This window comes from Molossus molossus, unplaced genomic scaffold, assembly GCF_014108415.1.
Source record: "Molossus molossus isolate mMolMol1 unplaced genomic scaffold, mMolMol1.p scaffold_m16_p_10, whole genome shotgun sequence".
Taxonomy (NCBI): Eukaryota; Metazoa; Chordata; class Mammalia; order Chiroptera; family Molossidae; genus Molossus; species Molossus molossus.
The window spans coordinates 42,667,507-42,689,663 of record NW_023425345.1 but is presented as its reverse complement, the minus strand read 5'-3'; the positions used below and the strand labels follow the sequence as shown (position 1 = coordinate 42,689,663).

General features: G+C 35.7%; 1 protein-coding gene across 1 annotated transcript in view; it reads right to left on the bottom strand.

The window, feature by feature from the left end:
• CUNH12orf40 (chromosome unknown C12orf40 homolog) overlaps positions 1–22,157 on the bottom strand; it is a 62,875-nt gene that overhangs the window by 854 nt on the left and 39,864 nt on the right. Inside the window, 2 exon segments of the mRNA XM_036251515.1 lie at positions 2,573–2,655; positions 14,658–14,718. Of these exon segments, the coding sequence (XP_036107408.1) occupies positions 2,573–2,655; positions 14,658–14,718 (144 nt within the window).

The window sequence follows — 22,157 nt, the reverse complement described above, 5'->3', positions numbered from 1 at the left end:
AATTTCTTCTATTACTCACTCACTGACGTAGCAAATCAAAAATATCTATATTGTACCTTTTGTGGGCCTAGTCTTATAGAAGATATAACTTGAGGAGAATTATCAACTAACAGAAAAACAAATAGCTAAAAGAAAAGTTAAATAGCAATAAATATTGTAACTGTTATTTAAAAAGTCAAATTTTAAAAACTTTTAATAGGTCTAGATTTCAATTTACTAACTTTAATTTTTCAACATCATGAAAAAATTATCTTTTAATTACTATTCTTTTTATTAATATCTTGTGTAAAAGTACTGATTAGGCCTGGCCGGTTTGGCTCAGCAGTTAGAGCGTCAACCCGAGGATCAGAGTCCCAGGTTCGGTTTCCGCTAAGGGCACGTACCTCCATTGCAGTTTGTTCCCAGCCCCAGTTGGGGTAGTGTGGGTGGCAACCAGTCGATGTGTCTCTCTCACATCGATGTTTCTCTCTCTCTTTCTCTTCCTCCCTCTCTCTCTCCCGCTCTATCTGAAGATAAATGCAAAAATGTCCTCGGGTGAGGATTAAAAAAATAAAAGTACTGATTATTCGAGCCGGAAAATAAAAAAACAAACAAAGTTAATATAAAAAACCTAAAATGAGGTATATGCCTCAGCTGACTGGCACTTGAATAGAAAAAGTAAGCCTAAGAAATAGCACTGAGACTGGCTGGGCACAAATTACAGAAAACAAGCTCAATAAATGTAGTTCTTCAAGAAACGAATATTCATTTAGCATCTGCAATGTGAATGAAGCAGACAGGAATGCTGCCCTCTTACAGCAACATTCTCACATTCTCACCGGTGAAATGACTGTGCCCAAACAATCACACACGTGTGTATAATTACAAACTGAGAAATACATTATGAAGAGCAAGTAGGAAGCATTTTGAGAACATAATTGAAGGTCCTAATTTGGATTGATCAGCCAAGAAGGGGTTTTTAGAAGAAGTGACATATTTAAGCTACGATCTACAGGATGAATAAGAGTAGCATAGAGGAAACAGGATATATAAATGCCCTGAAGCAGAAGAGAGACTAATAAGCTAAGGAGGTGAAGTGTCAGTACAAGTGGAGTATGGTGAGAGAAGGAGAACACTAAAGCAGGAGATGTTACCAAGGCCGGGTCACATATGGCCTACAGCCACTGTATTTTAGATTCCAAAGTAAAATAGAAACCCACTGAATAAATAAAAATTACATGGCGTTAATTTATTTTTTCAAAACATCATGTTGATTACTAACTGGAGAAAAAGTGGGGCAAGAGTGAAGTAGAATAATCTCTTAAGGAACAACCACAATAGTTCAAGAACAGGATGATGGTGCTTAGACTAGGGTACCAACACCAGAAGTTAAGAGAAGTGGATAAGTATGCATTTAATTCTGGAGGTAGACTTGACCGAATAAAGTGATAGAATAAATGGGTTCAGGAAAGCAGCTGAGACAGAAAGAAATGACAAAGTTAACTACTGGGGTACTGGTGTGAGCAACTGAGGGGACAGAAAAGGTGTCTACTAACATGGGAACTATCGGAAAGATCAGGAGCAGTTTAAAGTAGAAAAATAAGTAGATTTTTGTAAAAATATCCAAAAAGATATATCCAATAGAAAATTGGACATCTAAATAAGGAACAGGGTTAAAGTCATAAAGTTGAGAACTATCACTGAACAGATAATAAACTCACTGGAGTATATAACATCATCTAGAGTTTGGAGTGTAGGTTAAGAGAAGAAAAGGGTCCTGTAGCAAACCCTAAACATTACAACATTTAAATAGAGATAAGGGTGAAAGGGAAGTGGGCAAAAGCATAAAGTATCACTCAGAGAGGTATGAAGGAAACTGAGATACTGTGTTATCATAAAAACAAAGAGAAGCAAATCTTTCAAAACAAAAAAATAATCATTTGTACCAATGTTACTAGGAATTCTCATAAATAAAAACTGAAAACTGTCCAATAAATTTGGCAACACAGAGGTCATTGCTGTCCTTCCTTTAGCAAGGGCAGCTGGACAGTGAGCTAGAGTCAAAGGCAAATGGAAGAAAGATGGAAGTAATACTGCAATGGAATTCCATTTAAATATCTAATTTAAGAGAAATGCAGCATGCTCAATTATTCATATTACGGCCTACAATAATACTTTATAGCTTCTTCATATAAGCCTTGAAATTTTCTTTTTTTTATGTATTCTTGGTTGTTTTAGTTTTCAATTATTGTGAGTGGGTTCTTTTAAAAGAAACACAACTTTATCACACACACACACACACACACACACACACACACACCTTGATAAAAATGGCATTTGTAAATAGCAATGACACATTCATGGTTATAAATGTGAATAAATGATGCTCATTTACATTTTTATTTTATATTTCTTTCATTTTTTTCTTACATTTTTAACATTTTCACATTTTTTGTTATATTTATGTCCACAATTTATCAGTGCAACTATTTTTTCAGAATGTAAAATGGGAAATACAAATAATTCAAAATGAGTAGAGCATACAGTATTAATAAGCTAAGAAAGGCGGGGGGAGGGCTGGAGCATAACTTACCATCTCTGAAGTAGAACTGAAACAACTATCGGTTGGCCTTGGAGAGTAACTGGAAGAGTGACTACTCTGTGAAGAATCAAGGTCTGAAAACAAAGGTTTAATTTATGAAAAATGTACTTTCTAATACTCTGGAAAATATATACATAAGCAGAAGATACCTGCTGGTAAAATTAAGTTTAGCTAACACACTATAGAGTATTTTAAAGTGTGCCAGAACTATTTAACATTTTGGGTACTTGGCAGCTTGTGTTTCTGACAGGGTTTTATGGGTTTATTCTATGCTTAAAAGAGTTTCATCTACAAATAAAATAAGAATAGATACATAAAGAGAGAAATGAGAAAAGAAAACATTAGATTGATATTTTCCCCCAATGCATGAATCATTTTTTATGAGTAAATAAAGTGCTAATCTACAGGAAGGAGGAATAAATCAAGTTTATTAAGTACCAAGGCACCAGATATTTGCTAGTCTAGTAAGTGAAGCTTCATTGTATAATATAAACTATATGAAAAAAAATGAGTCAAAACATCCAATTTTATATTCTTCTTTTTTTTTTTTATCCTCATCTGAGGACATTTTTGCATTTATCTTCAGGTAGAGCTGGAGGGAAAGAAGGAGGGAGAAAGAGAAAAGCATGGATGTGAGAAAGACACATCGAGTGGTTGCCACCCACACAACCCCAACTGGGACCAGGGACAAACTGCAACGGAGGCACATGCCTCTAACAGGAACCAAATCCAGGACTCTCTGGTCTGGAGACCAACGCTCTAACCGCTGAGCTAAACCGGCCAGGGCCAGTTTAATATTCTTTCATTATCTGCTTAATGTGTTCTATTATGATTGTAAGTAAAGTTTTAAAAAGGGACCTGAAAAGTAGGTCATGACTCCTTACAATGCATAAGTGCTATGGATCAACAGTAGCTTAACCACTCCACTCCTCCCCTTGTTTGTGAAAATGGGTTTGCTAACAAGAAAAACAAAAGGTGCCTGGCCAGAGTGGCTCAGCCTCGTCCTAGGCACAGAAAGGTTGCAGGTTTGATTCTCGGGCAGAGTATATACCTGGGTTGCTGGTTCAGACCCTGGTTGGGGCATGTTTGGAAGGCAAACAATCAGTTTTTCTCTCTCTCTCCCCCTTCCTCTCTAAGCGTGTCCTTGGGTGAAGTATAAAAAAATAAATAAAATTAACAAAAGAAAAGCAAAAGGTAACAGAATGTGGAGCAACAACTCATATCAACTCACATGCCCTCCTACATGCAATAAACAATGAATACAATTGCCCCGGCCGGTTTGGCTCAGCAGTTGGAGCATCGGCCCCTGGCCCAATGAGTTTTGGGTTTCATTCCAATCATGCCCTGGTTGTGGTTCGTCCCAGCCCTGGTCAGGTCGTGTGGGTGGCAACCAGTCGATGTGTCTCTCTCACATCAATGTTTGTCTCTCTGTTTCTCTCTCTCTGTTTCTCTCTCTCTCTCTTTCTGTCACTCTTCCCCCCTTCTCCCTCCTTCCCTCCCTCCCACTTTGTCTGATGATAAATGGAAAAATATCCTCAGTTGAGGATTAAAAATAAATGAATAAAACAAACAAAATATAAAAATGAGTACTATCTATTTGTGCCTTGGGTCAACTGATGCTCTCTCTAACAAAAACTAACAACCATCAGTCAGCTGACAGAGAATTTAGCTGAATTCAGATACCCTAAATTCATCATTCTAGAAGGAAACAGATAACCCCAGGGAGCAGGTTCTCCCTGAGAATGAAAAGCAGAGTACAGAAAAGTGAAAGGTAGAATTTCATTAAAAACATAATCTAAGGGCATTCCCCCACAATAAGTTTCATTCAATCCATAAGTACAGTAAACTCAGAGTGAACAAGACAAATGTCTCTTGCATGAAGCCTAACAATGTAAAAAAAAAAGAATATGCAGATCAAAATGTGAATACAATTCAACACTTTATGTAACACATTATAATACTTAGTAGGGATACATGGCCATAATGTTCAGTGTTCAGAGTCTTATAGCAAAGACATACTTTTAAAATAAAAAGTTTAATATGATTTTACTGATTTGAAAGAGAGCTAGGAAGGGAGAAGAAGAGAGAGAGAATGAAACAACTATGTGAAAAAGAAACATCAATTGACTACCTCTAGCATACCCCTTCTGGTGATCAAGCCCACAATCAGGGCTGTGCCCTGACATGGAATTGAACTGGTGATCTTTTGGTACATGGGACGACATTCAACCAATTAAGCCACACCAGCCAGGTCAAAAGACATACATTAAAAAAAAAAAAAAAGTCCCAAAATTTGGTGCAACAAAAGTCATAGAAGGTACAAAAGTAAAAGAAAGCCAATTGTGATGAGCTCCAAGGAATGAGAGATTTGGTGAAGAGTTATATAGAAAGCACAACTATAAAGAGTTGGTTTGGAAAGATAAATAAGAATTTTCCAAAATGAAAAACAGCATATGGAATAGAAGGAAAAAATGTGTCAAGATATAGCTTACAGTTAAAGAAATGTGCATTTTATTTTTGTTCTACTTCCACTTTTCAGCATCTTTTTAAAAAAATCTTTATTGTTGAATGTATTACAGATGTTCCTCATTTTCCCCCCATTGACCCCCTCCTCCCCACTACCACCCCCCTCTCGCCTTTTCCCACACTATTGTCTGTGTACATTGGTTATGCATATAAGTTCTTTGGTTTATTTCTTCCCACCCCCCAACCCCTTTCCCTTTGAGGTTTGTCAGTCTACCAATGAATTGGTACTTCTTAATCCCTTCACATTTTTCACCCATTCCCCCAACCCCCCTCCCTCCCATCTGGCAACCAACAAAATGTTCTCTGTATCTATGAGAATGTTTCTGTACTGCCTGTTCATTTTGTTTGTAGATTCCATTGTCGATAGATATGCATTCATTGCCATTTTGTTTGTTCATATATTTTATCTTTTTCTTCAAAAAGACCCTTCATCATCTCATATAATAATGGTTTGGTGGTGATGAACTCCTTTAACTTTTTCTTGTCTGGGAAACTCTTTATATGGCCATCGATTCTAAATGACAGCTTTGCAGGATAGAGTAATCTTGGTTGTAGGTTCTTGCTTTTCATCACTCTGAATATTTCTTGCCACTCCCTTCTGGCCTGCAAAGTTTCTTTTGAGAAATCAGCTGACAGCCTTATGGGAACTCCCTTGTAGGTAACTAACTGCTTTTCTCTTGCTGCTTGTAAGATTCTCTCTTTGTCTTGACCCTTTTGCATTTTGATGATGATGTGTCTTGGTGTGGACTTCTTTGGGTTCATCTTGTTTGAGACTCTCTGTGCTTCCTGGACTTGTATGTCTGTTTCCTTCACCAAGTTAGGAAAGTTTTCTGCCATTATAGTTTCAAACAGGTTTTCAATTTCTTGTTCTCTCTCTTCTCCTCTGGCACTTCCAAGATACGAATGTTGGTACGCTTGAAGTTGTCCCAGAGGCTCCTGACACTATCCTCATTATTTTGGATTCTTTTTTCTTTTTGCTGTTCTGATTGGGCATTTTTTGCTTCCTTATTATTCCAAATCAATGGTTTGCTTCTGGGATTTATGTACTCTACTATTAAATCTGTATAAATTATTCTTTATTTCAGTTAATGCCTCTTTCATTTCTGACTGTGCATCCATCATTTCTGACTGGTCCTTTTTTATGCTCTTGAGGCCCTCACTTAGTTCACTGAGGTTCTCATTAAGTTCATTGAGCATCCTTATAATTATAAGCAGTATTTTGAACTCAGCATCTCTTAGGTTGCTTATCTCCATTTTGCTTAGTTCTTTTCTTGGGGTTTTGTTCTGTTCTTTCATTTGGGACCTGTTTCTTTGTCTCCTCATTTTGGCTGCCTCCCTGTGTTTGTTTCTATGTATTACTTAACGAGAGGTATGGGGCTAGCTGAGACCAGATGCTGCTTGTTTGAAGGAATTTAGGAAAACCTGAAGCAGGATCCAAGACAAGTCAATCCTATGGTTAAGCAAGTGGCAACAGCTTGGGTGGGCCTGAAAATTGGGTGGTGTGGGGCCTCAGGGAATCACCAGGGCGGGGATACCAGTGTGAGCCAGGTTGCTGGAGTCCCAGATATGGTGGCTGTCTGCTGTCCCAGGGAAGGGCTCACCAAAGGAACAAAGGCCTCTGACAGCACGTTTGTACTGAAGAAAGCCCCCTCTACAGCCCTCACTCCAGTGCCAAACAGGTCAATTCTTCCCTGTATGTCTCTGGTGCCCCCTGAGCTGCCTCCCCTCCAAGCTTAGAGGGAGAGAGTCCGATAAGTCTGTGTGTGGGCCCTTTAAGGAGCTGCCTGGGGCTCCAGCCGCATCAGCTTCCCTGAGCCTCAGTTCCTGCTGGTTTTTCCAGCAAGAAGTTATGGGGATTCTCTTCCTGGCACTGGAACCCTGAACGGGGCGCCTGGTGTGGGACCGGGACCCCTCAGTCCTCAGGAAGGACCTTCCCAGCCGAGGTATCACCAATTTTTATCCGCCACACATGGGTGTGGGACCAGCCCACCTGCCTCTGCCCCTCCTACCAGTCTCAATGTGGCTGCTCCTTTAATTCCATAGTTGTAGGACTTCCATTCAGCTTGATTTAAGGTGGTTTTGAATGATGGTTGTTCTGTAGTTTAGTTGTAACTTTGATGTGATTGTGGGAGGACGCGATACCGTGTTTACCTACCCGCTATCTTGACCGGAAGTCAAGAAATTTGCATTTTAGATTATCTACCAAGGGATCTAATAAAGGATGGATTAAAGGGCGAGAGTGGATAAAAGCAGGTCAGTTAGGAGATTAACTCAATAATCTAGTTGTGAAGTAATAAAGATTTGAAATAAAGCAATAAAGTAAAATTGGAATTGAAAAGAGGCAAAAGATTCAAATTTCAAGAAATCTTTCCAATAGCCTCAATTTTTACATATATGTAGCTTTAAAGATTGTTGTGAATCTAGTATAACATCAGTACCAAAATCTGAGAAAGATTTCTCTCTCTCACACACACACACCCCAACAACAACAAAAGACATTATAACTGATACCACAGAAATTCTAAGAATCGTAAGAAGCTACTATAAAAAAGTATACACCAACAAAATGAACGATCTAGAAGAAATAAAAAAAATCTTAGAAACATACTGCTTACCAAGACTGAATCAGGAAGAAATAGAAAATCTGACTAGAGCAATTACTAGTAAGGACATTGAATCAGTAATCATAAATCTCCCCACAAAGAAAAGCCCAGAGTCAACATGGCTTCACTAGTGAATTTTATCAAACATTTATAAAATAATTAATATCAATCCTTTTCCAACTGTTCCAAAAAATTGAAGAGGAGGGAACACTTACAAACTTACTTTATAAAGTCAGCATTATTCTGATACCAAAATAGAAAAGAACAATAGAAAAGTAAACTACAGGCCAATGTCCCTGATGAATATAGATGAAAAAGTTCTCAAGGAAAACTAGCAATCCAAATTCAGCTGCACATTAAAAGGATTATAAACCATGGTCGGGTGAGATTTATCCCTGGGATTCAATGGTTCAACATACATAAATAAATCAATGTGATTCACCACACTAATAGAATAAAATTAAGTAATCATATGATCATTTCAATGGGCACCAAAAAAGCCTTTGAAAATATTCAACATCCATTTAAAATAAAAACTCTTAACAAATTAGGCATAGAAAAAAACATAGTTCAACGTAATAAGGGCCATATATGATAGGCCCACAGCTAACATGATACTCAATGGTGAAAGGCTGAAAGCTTTTCCTCTGAGATCAGAAAAAAGACAAGGGCTCCCACTCTCATCTCTCTTATTCAACATAGTACTAGATGTCCCAGCTAGAGCAATTAGGCAAGAAAAATAAAAGGCATCAGAAATGGGAAGAGGTAAAATTGTCTCTATTTGCAGATGACATAATTTTATAGAGAGAAAAATTTTAAGTCAACCAAAAAACTAGATCTAATCCATGAATTTAGAAAAGTTACAGGATATAGAATTAACATGAAAAAAATCAGTGGCTTTTAACAACAAATTTTCTGAAAAAGAAATCAATCCCATTTACAACCCCATCAAAAACAATAAAATACATAGGAATAAATTTAACTAAGGAGGTAAAAGATTTCTACTCTGAAAACTACAAGACATTAAAGAAAGACTGAAGAAGACACAATTAAATGGAAAGATATCCCATGTTCATGGACTAGAAGAATTAATATTGTAAAAATGTCCATAGTGCCAAAGCCACCTACAGATTCTATGGAATCCCCATTAAAATTCCAATGGCACTGTTTTACAGAAGTAGAAAAAATACTTTTAAAATTATATAGAACCACAAAAGACCCCAATAACCAAAGAAATCCTGAGAAACAAGAACAAAGCAGGAGGCATCACACTTCCAGATTTCAAATTATATATTAAAGCTATAGTCATCAAAATAATATAATACTGGCATTAAAAACAAATTGACCAATGAGAGAATCAAGAACCCAGAAATTAACCTAGGCATATGCATTAAAAAAATGTTTGACAAGGGACCCAAGAATACTCAGTGGAGAGGGGAGAAAAGCCAACAACAGTGTTTTCAATAAATGGTGCTAGGATAATTGGATATTCACATGTAAAGAATGAAACTAGACACGTATCTTATATTACTCACATAAAATAATTCAAAATGCTGAAAGACTTAAGTGTAAGCCCTGACGCCATGAAACTCAAATAAAGCTCCTTGACATGGGTCTTGGTAATGATTTTTTAAATATGACCCCTAAAGCACTAGCAACAAAATTAAAAACAAACAAGTGGGACTACATTGAACTAAAAGGCTTGCACACAGCAAAAGAAACCATCAACAAACTGAGGAAAGCACCTATGAAATGGGGAAAAATATCTGCAAACCAAATATCTGATATGTAGTTAATGTCTAAAACATATACACTCTTAAAACTCAATAGCAAAAAAATAAATAACCCTATTAAAAATGTGCAAAGAACCAGAATAGACATTTCTCCAAAGAAAATATATGGAAGGCTAACAGGTAAATGAAAAGATGCTCAACACAGTAATGTTCGGGAAATGCAAATTAAAACTACAACGAGATATCACCCCATGCTTGGTAGAATGTCCATCATCAAAAAGAGAAGAGATAAAAGTCAAGTGAATGTGGAGAAAAGGGCACCATATTGTAAATTGGTGCAACCACTATGGCAAACAATATAAAGGTGTTTCAAAAAATTAAAAACATAACTACCATATAATCCAGTAATTCTACTTCTGGGTTACATATCTGGAGGAAAGAAAAGCACTAACTCAAAAACATATCTGTACCCCTGTGTTCATAGCAGCATTATTTACAATAGCCAAAACATGAAAACAGCCTAAGTGTCCATGAACAGATGAATGGATAAAGAAGTTGTGATATGCATACACACACACACACACACACACACACACGAAATATTATTACACCATTAAAAAAAAAGGAAATCCTACTACTTGTGACAATATGAACAGACATACGTGTATTATACTAAGTGAAATAAATCAGACAGAAAAAGAAAAATACTATATAATCTCACTTATATATGGAATCTTGAAAAAACAAAAAACAAACTCATACAAAAAGAGATCAAACTTGTATTTGCCAGTGGTGGAGGGTGGGGAGAGGGGAAACTAGAGGAAGGTGGTCAAAAGGCACAGAATTTTCAATTTTAAGATAAATAAGTACTAAAGATGTAATGTACAACATGGTGACTATAGCTAACACTGCTATATGAAAAAGAGGAGATTTTAAAAAGTAAATCCTATGAGTTCTCATTGCAATGAGAAAATGTTTTTCTTTTTTCTTTTTTTTAATAGTATCTATGAGAAAATGGATATTAACTGAACCTATTGTGATAATAATTTCCCAATGTATGTGAATCAAGCTATCATGCTGTACACCTTAAACTTATACAATGATGTATGCCAATTATTTCTCAATAAAACTGAGGGGGGGCGGGGAGAGATCCTGCATATGCTACAACAAGAATGAACCTTGAGTGCATACTATGCTGAGTGAAATAAGCCAGTCACGAAAGGACAAGTATTGCATGATTCCACTTATATGAGATATCTAAAATATTCAAACTCACAGAAACAAAAAATATAATCAATGGTGGTCCTCAGGACCTGGGGGGAAGGTGCATTGTACACTTGGAAATAATCAGGAGGATAAATTTTATGTGTTTTTAGCCACAATGAAACAAAAGATCTATGAAGGAAAATAATAATTTCCACTCAAAATTAGTCTTCTCCAAATTATTGATTCCCCCAAAATCACCTAAAAAATTCTCAATAAAATAATCAACCCACATGTGCCTAAGTCCACAATCCAGAATCTTAATGTAGAAACACTGGGTGTCTATTGGGTAATAGAAAGATATCCCTTGTTCTCAGATAGGACTACTCAACATAATTAGGATGACATTTCACACTAAGTTAATATATTCATATATTATGTTCCTAATAAAAATTTAAAAATTTCTTTGGACTGAGACAAGTTCATTTAAAAGTTTATATTTAAAAAAATGATTAAAACAAGCCAGAAAAACTCTTTTTAAAAAGTGCAACGGGAGGTGTAACTCTTTTAGAAATTAAACATACTATAACGTAATCATAAAAATACTAGTATGGTATTAACATATGATAATTAGGAAAGACTCAGAGAGCAGTAAAGAAAGCACCAAAATAGACCCAGTACTTATGTAAAGTTAGTACATAATAAAGGCAGTATCACAAATACCTAGGGAAAGATGCATTTTAAAAACTTGAATCAACCCTGGCCGGTTTGGTTCAGCGGTTAGAGCGTCAGCCTGCGGTCCTGAGAGACCCGGGTTCAGTTCCCGTTAAGGGCGCGTACCTCGGTTGCAGTTTGTCCCCGGCCCTGGTCGGTTGTGTGGGTGGCAGCCACTCGATGTGTTCCTTTCACATCGATGTTTCTCTCTCTCTCTCTGTTCCTCTCTCTCCCTCCCACTCTACCTGAACAAAAAAATGGAAAAATGTCCTCGGGTGAGGATAAAAACAAAACAAAACAAAAAAACAACAAAAAAAAACTTGAATCATTGTGTTTACCACCCAAATTCAAATCTCCTTCCATTGCCATATACATATTTGACCCCTTTTTCCCTTTACTTACACAATGCAATATACAGATGATGTGTTACTTGAAACCTATATAATTTTATTAACTAATATCACCCCTATAAATTTAATAAAAGAAAAATAAAACTAAAGTGGGCTTCTTTTAGCCAACAACAACAAAAAACTTAAATCAATACATATTTCACACATTAGAATAAACTCCAAATGGGTTAAATACTTAAATGTAAAAATATAAACTCATACTAATACAAGAAGAAAATGTAAGTGAATTCAACCTAAGAGTGTAGTCTGTCTAATCAAATCCAAAAGTATAAAAATGTTGATAAAATTAATCTCATAAAAAAATGTTAATTCTTTTGCAAAGCAAGAAACACTACAAGCAAAGTAAAAATGAATAAAAAACCGCCCTGGCCGGTTTGGCTCAGCGGTTAGAGTGTCGGCCTGCGGTCCTGAGAGACCCGGGTTCGGTTCCCGCTAAGGGCATGTGCCTTGGCTGCAGTTTGTCTCCGGCCCTGGTTGGGTTGTGTGGGTGGCAACCACTCGACGTGTCCCTTTCACATCAATGTTTCTCTCTCTCTCTCTCTCCCTCCCACACTCTATCTGAACAAAAAATAGAAAAAATGTACTCGGGTGAGGATAAAAAAAAAAAAAATGAATAAAAAAACTATAACAAACTGTGACATATGACAAAAAAAAACTATTTAATATACTATATACATTCTTAAATATCAAGGGGAAAAATGCCCAAAACTCACTTGGAGTTCACAGAAAAAGAAATGCAAATAGCCACTGAACATTTTTATAAGATGCTGAGTTTCACTAGAAGAAAATTCAAACTCAAACTTCTTTCTATCCATCTGTATAAGATTCACATAAATTCCTAAATTTGACCACAATCTTTGCTGAGGCTGTGGAATAAGAGGCACATTTCTGGTGGAACTGTCAAATGGTGCAACAGGGAATTTGGTAATATCTACCAAATACACACACACACACACACACACACACACACACACCACACACACAGTCCTCACTGCTGTTGATAGGTTCTGCAATTTTAAGTGAAACACGTAACTATAAACCAATTGTACCATAGGCTAATTGATATAAACAAGAGTTAAGTTCCTACAGCATCTCAGCAACATTATAACAAAATAACACTGAATGAAACAATGTTATTCTAGGACCCTGCTGTATTGTCTTTGACTCAACAATCCCACTCCTAGAAATTACCCTGAAACTACATCTCCATAATTAAGTAATACATGCACCAAGTTGTTCACTGCAGCATTATTTGTAAAAACAAGGTACTAGAAACAATCCAAATGTCCACCAACAGGGCACTGGCTGAATAAACTGTAGTCCATGCACATAACGAATTATATTAGTCATATATAAAGGATAGAAAAATGTCTAGTACTAATATGAAGAAATCTATGAAATATTTTATTAAATAAATGAATTCATTTATAAATGTTCTATGTTAAATAAAATATTTTATATTACATTTAAAGTGAGAAAGGCAGGGAACTAAGGCATCTGTATATGTGTTTTTTTTATATACTGGGCTTTATTTTTTAAAAATACACTGGAATAATGAACCAACAAAAATAGTTACTCGTATAAGACAGAAGGAAATACGGCAGACAGAATAGGGATAGAAATCAGACTAATATTTTAGAAAGTCAAAAATTAAATTAAATCAAAAAGAAAAAGTTCAAAAAGATTTCTATCTTAGAAGACAATATATCCTGAAAACTCACTCTATCATATAATATCTAAAAAGTGACAGAAACTTTTGTCCATAAAAAGACAGTACAGAATTAAAAGACCACTCAAATATGAAGTATTTGCTACACACAAGTTTGTAAACAATTAGTATCTGCAATATATGAAACATATATAGGACACGTACACACAGATATAGTATTAAAAAAACACATCTAATAAGGACAGACAAAATTCCTAAAAGAAACATGGGCAATGGACTTGAAAGGCATTTCACAGGTGACACCTGGATGGCCAATCAACCTAATTAATAATCAGGGAAATATAAATTAAATTTACAATGAGATAGAATGCCAACAATGATGAAAAGATAACCCAGTGTAAGTAAGAATATGCAGGAGCTAGGACTCTTATGTCCTGTTAGTGGAAGTTTTAAACTGGCACAACTACTACAGAAAACAATTCTGCATTACCTAGAAGAGGTGAAGATGTGCGTGTCACATGAACTAGCCAAGTCTACTCCTAGAACTATATCCCTGAAGACCTTTTTTATACATGTGGGCCAGGAGAAATGCCAAGAATTGCCAAAATGGCATTGTTTATCATAGCAAAATATTTTTAAAAACCTAAATAATCATGGCCAGAAGATGCAAAATTGAATTATGGTACATTTATATAATAGAAGGCTGTACAGCAGTGAACAAATATTAAAATTACTAGAGTCACAAGTTTCAAAGTAGATGAACTTCAAAATATATTACTGGATAAACAAACAAAAAAAGTTGCAGAAAAGTAGAATTTGCCTCAATTTATATAAAGTTCAAAACCAGACAATGGATAAGTCTATTTGTCATATCAAAAACAAATTCAGGATAATAGATACCTCTAGAGGGCAGGATAGGTAATGAAATTGAGAAGATCTTCAAAAGTATTTGTTATGCATTATTTCTTAAACTACAAAGGTATCTGTTTTATTATTTGGTAAATTGTACATATATATTATTTACTGATCATGTAAAATATATTTTACCAAAAAAATAAAAGTAATTTTAAAGAGTCAATTGTATTACTAGTATATTCTAACTTAACTATGAAACGTACTTGCGGGCAAAAATCTAAAAAAAAAGAAAAATTAAAATTAACTGATCTCCATTTAAATGTAAGTTTTTTAAAAAAATAATTCACTTACTGTTATACTGACATATTTTCTTTGTAAATGTTGGTGTGCCTTTTATAGAACAAGTTCCTCCTTCCATCAGATTCTAGAAGAAAACAAAATTTTAACAACTCCCAAGTATACATAATAATATCCACTTATATCTCCCTTTTCATTCCAATAATTCATTTCTACAGTACTCTTCCTTCATATTACTTTAATTGAACAAAGATTATTTTGTTTGAAAAATTAGCCTATAATGAACAATAAATGAAATTAAAATTGCTTTAGAAACACAAGCAAAATAATAAACACTTTCTAAGCAATTAATTACTGATATACAGAAAAGGCTTCAGGTAGTCACAGTAAATGCAGTTGAAAAAGATAAAGATATTAAGCAATTTGGAGATTAATTCCATTATTTCCTTTCAAATTTCTTAAGTTGGATAGCATTTCACTTGTTTTCAGTTTTCTTAAGAAATTAAAAGCTTTTAGAGGTATAAATTTTCTGTAGAGCAAACAATTCGTTTTATTTTCTATATAATTTGTAATTTACTTTCATTCTTTTTCTTTTTTAAACCCCGTGTTTTTTTTCCCCCTTTATTGATTTTAAAGAGAGAGGAAGTGAGCAGGAGAGAGAGATAGAAACATCGATGAGAGAGAACATCAATTGGCCGCCTCCTGCATGAGGACTGGGGATCAGGCCCACAAATTGGGCATGTGTCCTGACCCGGAATTGAACTGGCGGCCTCTTGGTGCATGGGTCGACGCTCAACCACTGAGCCACACCAGTCAGACCAGAGTGTTTCTTAATATCAAAGAAGGTAAGGGAGGTCAAGCACCATTTTTTGTTGTTGTTGATTTTTAATTCAAAGAATTTTTATTAGAGAATGTGGCTATGTATCACTCCTTAGATTAATCTCTTAGATTTTATGGCTTACTACATGAATTATGTTTGCAAATATACCATGGACTTACAGGTAATATATATTCTCTGTTGGTGGGATATAGAGTTTTAGACAGACAGATAGGTGGGATAAAGAAGAAACTGTCTAAATACAACCACACCAGTTTCCCTTTCTTCTCAGGCATACAACTAGACATTTCCTAGACTCCCTTGGAGTTGATTTGCACACATAAGTTCTGGTCATGAGCAGAAGTGGTGCACGCCACTGCCAGTCCTGGTCCATAGAATTATTCTCCACAATTCTCCATATCCTCCTCCCTTCTGCTATCTGACATCAGCATACACTACAAATATAGAAACCACCAGTTAAAGATAGAGTCCTACCAACTTGAGGCCCTAAATAACTTGATGCAGCAGAGCCTTTTCTCTAACCCCACTATACAATCATTCTTAAAGTCTTGTATATTTAACTTTCAAAAAAATTCAAGTCCCAAACTTGCAGCAAGAACACACAGGCTGAGAAAGCTAGACAGACTCCCAAAGCTGGCACACACTCCTATACCCACTTCAGATCTGTTGATAAAAGATAACAGACACAGAGCAAGAAGAAAGTGAAGAGAAGAAACTGAATTGTCCAAGAAATGCCTCCATCCTCTGCAACAGCAAGCCTTCACAATGCCTGCCCAGCAGGATTTCATGACTGGTATGGATCAGGAACTCTGCAGCTTCTTTTTTGAATAGGCATCTTTACTGTCCTTGCTCCAATACTATATATTTTTTACTATCTTTTCATTTTCAACCTGTATTATTGTTTTACATGTTTTTTGAAAAATATTCTTTTTTCTTCTCAATTTACTACATTTTTAAATCTTGATTTAAAAACTCACCCCTTCACATTTAATATGTTAATTGCTAATTAGGTTTCATTCCTTACATTTTATGTTTACCATTTATGTAAAAATGTTATTTCATATTTTTCCTGCCTTGATCAGGTTTCCCAATGTAACATCCGCAATCCTTTGACTTCTGAAGTTCTTCTACATGTCTTAATTTTTCCAGTGAAGAAATTACCATTTAAACAATCAAATTTAAACCTTTTTCCTCTCCTACTTTAAATATGTTCCAGTTCAAGATGGTGATGTAGAAGGATCCTGAATTTACCTCCTCCCACGGACACACCAAATCGACAGCTACATATGGAACAATTTCCTCTGAAAGAAACCTAAAATCTAGCTAAGAAACTCCTTCCTACACATCAAGCAAACTATAAAAAACCCACATCAAAATGGGTAAGAGAGGCTGAGACATAATTTCACCATAAACGCCACACCAGGCATGGCAATCCACAATCAGGAGAGAGCCCACAATTCCAAGCTTCTCCCTGAGGAACAAATGCTTTGGATTGTACATATGGTGCCTGAATTTTTAAGACCTGCACTTGAGAGACAAGCCCCCCAAAAATCAAGCTTTGAAAGCCCACAGGACTTGTATCCACAAGATCCACAAGCTATAGAAAACTGAGAAATAGTTCTTAAAGGACTCATTCAGGCTCACCATAGCTACACCCCAAAATCTAAAGCAGAGGTAGCCCACTCTGACATAGCAAGTCTTTCTGTGAAAGCAAGCCTGTTACCCTATCTTCACAGCTATAGTCTGGCAGGCAGGCTTCTAATTAAACTCACATCTAAGGGCTGACTGTAATCCTGTCCAAAGATCTCAGAGTCTGGGAACTATTTTTGTACTCTACCTCTGCCTTACTCCAGGTTGCCAGTATCACCCTAAAAGGAGAGTGTGCATATGTCTGATGCCCCAGTTTTTGTGTCTGCTGACCAGGAAACATGCCTTGATCATCTGGCTCTGGTAGCCAATGGGGCTTACATTCGTGGGTTCCACAAAACTATAATAAACAAAGAATTATTCACCAGCTATCCCCCAGGGCTCAGCACAAAGACTGAAACACCCGCAATCATTCTATGGCATGAGAAGCAGGCGTCTAATTAAACACACATCTAGGGGCTGAATGCAATCTTCTCCAGAGACCAGAAAGGCCAGCAGGTGCCATCTTCATGCTCTCCCTCTACCACTCCCCCAGATCACCAGTGTCACACATCTGGCACCCAGCTTTTGTGATTGTTGGCCAGAAGACACATTTCTTTTTTTTTTAAATTAATTTATTTTTGTTACAGATGTTTCTCCTTTTTCCCCCCACTGATTACCCTCTCCCCCTCCCTCCCCGCCCTGTCCCCAGCTTTGTTGTCTATGTCCACTGTTCACATACACATGCATATAAGTTCTGTGGTTTATCTCTCCCCCACCACCCCCTCTTTTGGGGATTTTCAGTCTGTACCCCGCTTCCACATCTCTGGGACTACCCCATTCCTCAGACTGTTATGTTCATTATATTCTACAAATAAGTGAGATCATATGATACTTGTCTTTCTCTGCTTGGCTTGTTTCACTTAGGATGATACTTTCCAGGTCCCTCCATGTAGTCTCAAAGGATAAGAGATCTTTCTTTCTTATAGCTGCATAGTACTCCATTGTGTATATGTACCATTGCTTTTTTTATCCATTCGTCTACTGATGGACACTTGGGCTGTTTCCAGATCTTAGCTATTGTAAATAGTGCTGCTACGAACATGGGGGTACATATATTCTTTCTGATTGTTGTTTCAGGCTTCTTAGGGTATATTCCTAGAAGTGGGATCACTGGGTCAAATGGCAATTCAATTTTTAATTTTTTGAGGTAACACCATAGTGTTTTCCATAGTGGCTGCACCAGTCTGCATCCCCACCAGCAGTGCACTAGAGTCCCCTTTTCTCCACACCCTCGCCAACATTTGTTGTCTGATGATTTGTTGATGGCAGCCTTTCTGACAGGTGTGAGGTGATACCTCATTGTTGTTTTAATTTGCATCTCTCTGATGATTAGTGATGTTGAGCATTTCTTCATATGTCTCTTAGCTATTTGTATGTCCTGTTTGGAGAGGTGTCTATTTAGTTCCTCTGCCCATTTTTTAATTGAGTTCTTTGTCTTTATTTTGTTGAGTTGTATGAGCACTCTATATATATTGAAATTAACCCCTTATCTGATATATCATTGGCAATTATGGTCTCCCATACGGTGGGTTGCCTTTCCATTTTGATGATTGTATGTTTTGCTGTGCAGAATCTTTTGAGTTTGATGTAGTCCCATGTGTTCATTTTCTCCTTTGTTTCTCAGAAGACACATTTCTTGATAGACTGCCTCTGTTGGCCAGTGAAACTTGTGTTCATGGGTTCAAGGGGATGGTAGCAAACAAACACTTCTTAACTGGCTATTACACCAGGAGTCAATGCAGAGAAAGGAGGCAGGGTTGCTCATAGCAAAGTACATTCACATACTTAAAAACAAGACTCATTTATATGCCTGAGAGTACGGTTTCCAATCAGACTGAATGCAGGTTTTGCCTAAGATCCTCACCATTAATTTTGGCAGGTTTTTGCACACTAACTAATAAAAGCCACTGAAAAATAAAGTAGGCTGCCTGGGCCATCACAGAGGTTTGAGAGACAAGGCAGGGAAGGGTTAAAATATAAAGTTTATATTCTACACAAGGCCAAACCTTCAAAATCAGGAAAGGTGGCTGTTACACAAAATGCATAGAAGCTAACAGAGAAACTAAAGGAGAATAAAGAAACATTAGAACATGTTCAGAGCTAAAGAATATAATAACTGTTTAACTGAACTGAAAAATACAACAGCAGGGTACAAGAGAAGACTAGATAAAGCCGAAGAAAGGATCAGCAAATGTAAATTACTGGCACTGAAATTTATCCAATCAGAGGAGCAAAAACAAAAAGGGAAAAAAAATGAAGATAGTGTACAGGACTTATGGACCAATATCAAGTGGACCAACATTCACATTATAGGGGTCCCAAAATGAGTAGAAGTAGAGAAAGGTCCAAAAAACTTAGGTGAAGAAATTATGGTTAAAAAATTTACTAACCTAGGGAAGGAAACAGATATTCAGATCCAGGAGGCTCACAGAATTACAAGATGAACCCAAAAAGAATTTCGACAAGATACATTATGATTTAATTATCAAAATTAAAGACAAGGAGAGAATATTAAAAGCAGCAAGAGAAAAGTCAGTTGTCATGTACAAGGAAATCCATAGGACTATAAGTAGATTTTTCACCAGAAACTTTCCATGCCAGAAGGCAATGACATAATATAGTCAAAGTGCCAAAATAAACAAATGCCAAACAAGAATACTCTACCCAGCAAAGTTGTCTATCTGAATAGAAAGAGAGAAAGAATTTTCCAGAGAAGCAAAAACTAAAGGAGTTCATCACCACTAGACTAGCCTTACAAGAAATATTAAAGGCACTTCCTTAAGCCAAAAGAAAAGAGCACATTTTAGTAACAGGAAAACATATACAAGTATAAATGTCACTGGTAAAGATAAACATATCATAAAATTCAAAATAATTTAGCATTGCAAAGGTGGTGGGTTAATCATTTACAAAGTTAGTATGAAGGTTAAAAGACAAAAGCAGTATAAAAAACTGTAATAATTTATTAATAAATACACAGATAAAAAGATAAAAGTTGTGACATCAAAACATAAAACTTGGGGGGAGTAAAAATGTAGAGCTTTAGAATGCACTTGACTTAAGTTTTCTTGGTTTTGTTTTTTCATCCTTACCAGAGGACACTTTTGCATTTATCTTCAGATAGGGAGGGGGAGAGAGAGGAAGAGAAAGAGAGAAACATTGATGTGAGAGAGACACATCGACTGGATGGCAACCGAGGTACGTGCCCCTAGCAGGAACCGAACCCCGGACTCTCTGGTCCTCGAGTTGACACTCTAACCACTGAGCGAAACTGGCCAGGGCATTGACTTAAGTTTTTACCAACTTAAAATAGATTACTATAAATGTGTTGTTTTATATAAGCCTCATGGTAACCACAAAGAAAAAATCTATAGTAAATATACAAGAGCTAAAGATGAAGAAATCTAAAGCATAACACTACAGAAAATCATCACATTAAAAAAGAAAGAGAACAAGGAAAAAAAAGTAACATGAAATCACAAAACAACCAGAAAACAAAGAACAAAATGGCAATAAATTGCCCATGCCTATCAATAATTACTTTACATGTAAATGGTCTCAATTCTCCCAAAAGATACAGAATGGCCAAATGAATTAAAAAGAAACAAAAACAAGACTCATCTAGATGCTACCAGATGGAAATAGATAATCTATGCAAATAGAAGCCAAAAGAAAGCTGAGATACCTATATGTATATTACACAAAATAGATTTTAACACAAAGACTATAATAAGAAACAAACAGAACACTATATAATGAAGGTGCAAACTGTACAAGAGGATATACATTTGTAAATATTTATGTACCAAACATAGGAGAACCTAAAAATATAAAGCAAATATTAGAAGACCTTACGGAAGAAATAGACAGCAATACAGTAATAGTAGGAGATTTTAATACCCAACTTTCATCAATAATTAGATCATCCAGACAGAAAATCAATAAGGAAAAATCAGATCAAATCTGATTTCAAAGTTTAAATGATGCTTCAGATCAGATGAATTAAACAGACATATAGAGAACATTCCATACAAAATCAACAGAATACACATCCTGTTCAAGCACACATGGAATATACTACAGGATAGATGAAATATGAGGCCACAAAACAAGTTTTAATAAATTTATTATTGAAATTGTATCAAACATTTTTCAACCACAATGATATAAAACCAGAAATCAATTAAAAAAATGAAACTGTAAAATTCATAAATATGTGAATATTAAACAACATGCTCCTAAATATCCAATAAGTCAAAGAAAAAATCAAAAGAGAATTTTAAAAATATCTTAAGACAAATGAAAACAGAAACATAACATACCAAAACACATGGGATACAGCAAAAATGCACTAAGTGGGAAGTTCATATTGATAAACACCCACATTAGGAAATAAGAAAGAACAAACAACCTACCTTTATATCTCAAGGAATTAAAAAAAGAGAAAAGAAAGAAAGAAAGAAAAAAATTGAGCCTATAGTTAGTAGAAGGAACAAATAACAAAAGATCAGAGTGGTAATAAATGAAATAGAGACTAAAAAATCCACAGAAGAACTGGTTTTGAAAAGAAAAACAAATTGACAAACCATTAGATAGATTCAACAAGAAAAAAAGAGAGGACTCAAATAAATTAAGAAGTAAAAGAGGAAATGTTACAACTGATACCACAAAAATACAAAGAAAAATAAAAGACTACTATGAGCACTGATATGCCAACGAATTGGACAACATAGAAAAAATGGATCAATTCTTAGAAATATAAAAACTACCATGACTGACTCATGAATAAATAGAAAATACAAATTTACTGACTTTTAGTAAGGAGAACAAATCAGTAATCAAAAACCTCCCAACAAACAACATTCAAAGACCAATGGCTTCACTGCTATATTCTAACAAAGAATAATTGTTATCAATTCTTCTCAAACTCTTACAAAAAAAAAAAAATTGGAGAGAATATTCCTAAACTCATTTTATGAGACAAGTAATACCCTGATGTCAAAACCAGACAATGATAATGCAGGAAAAGAAATTCCGGG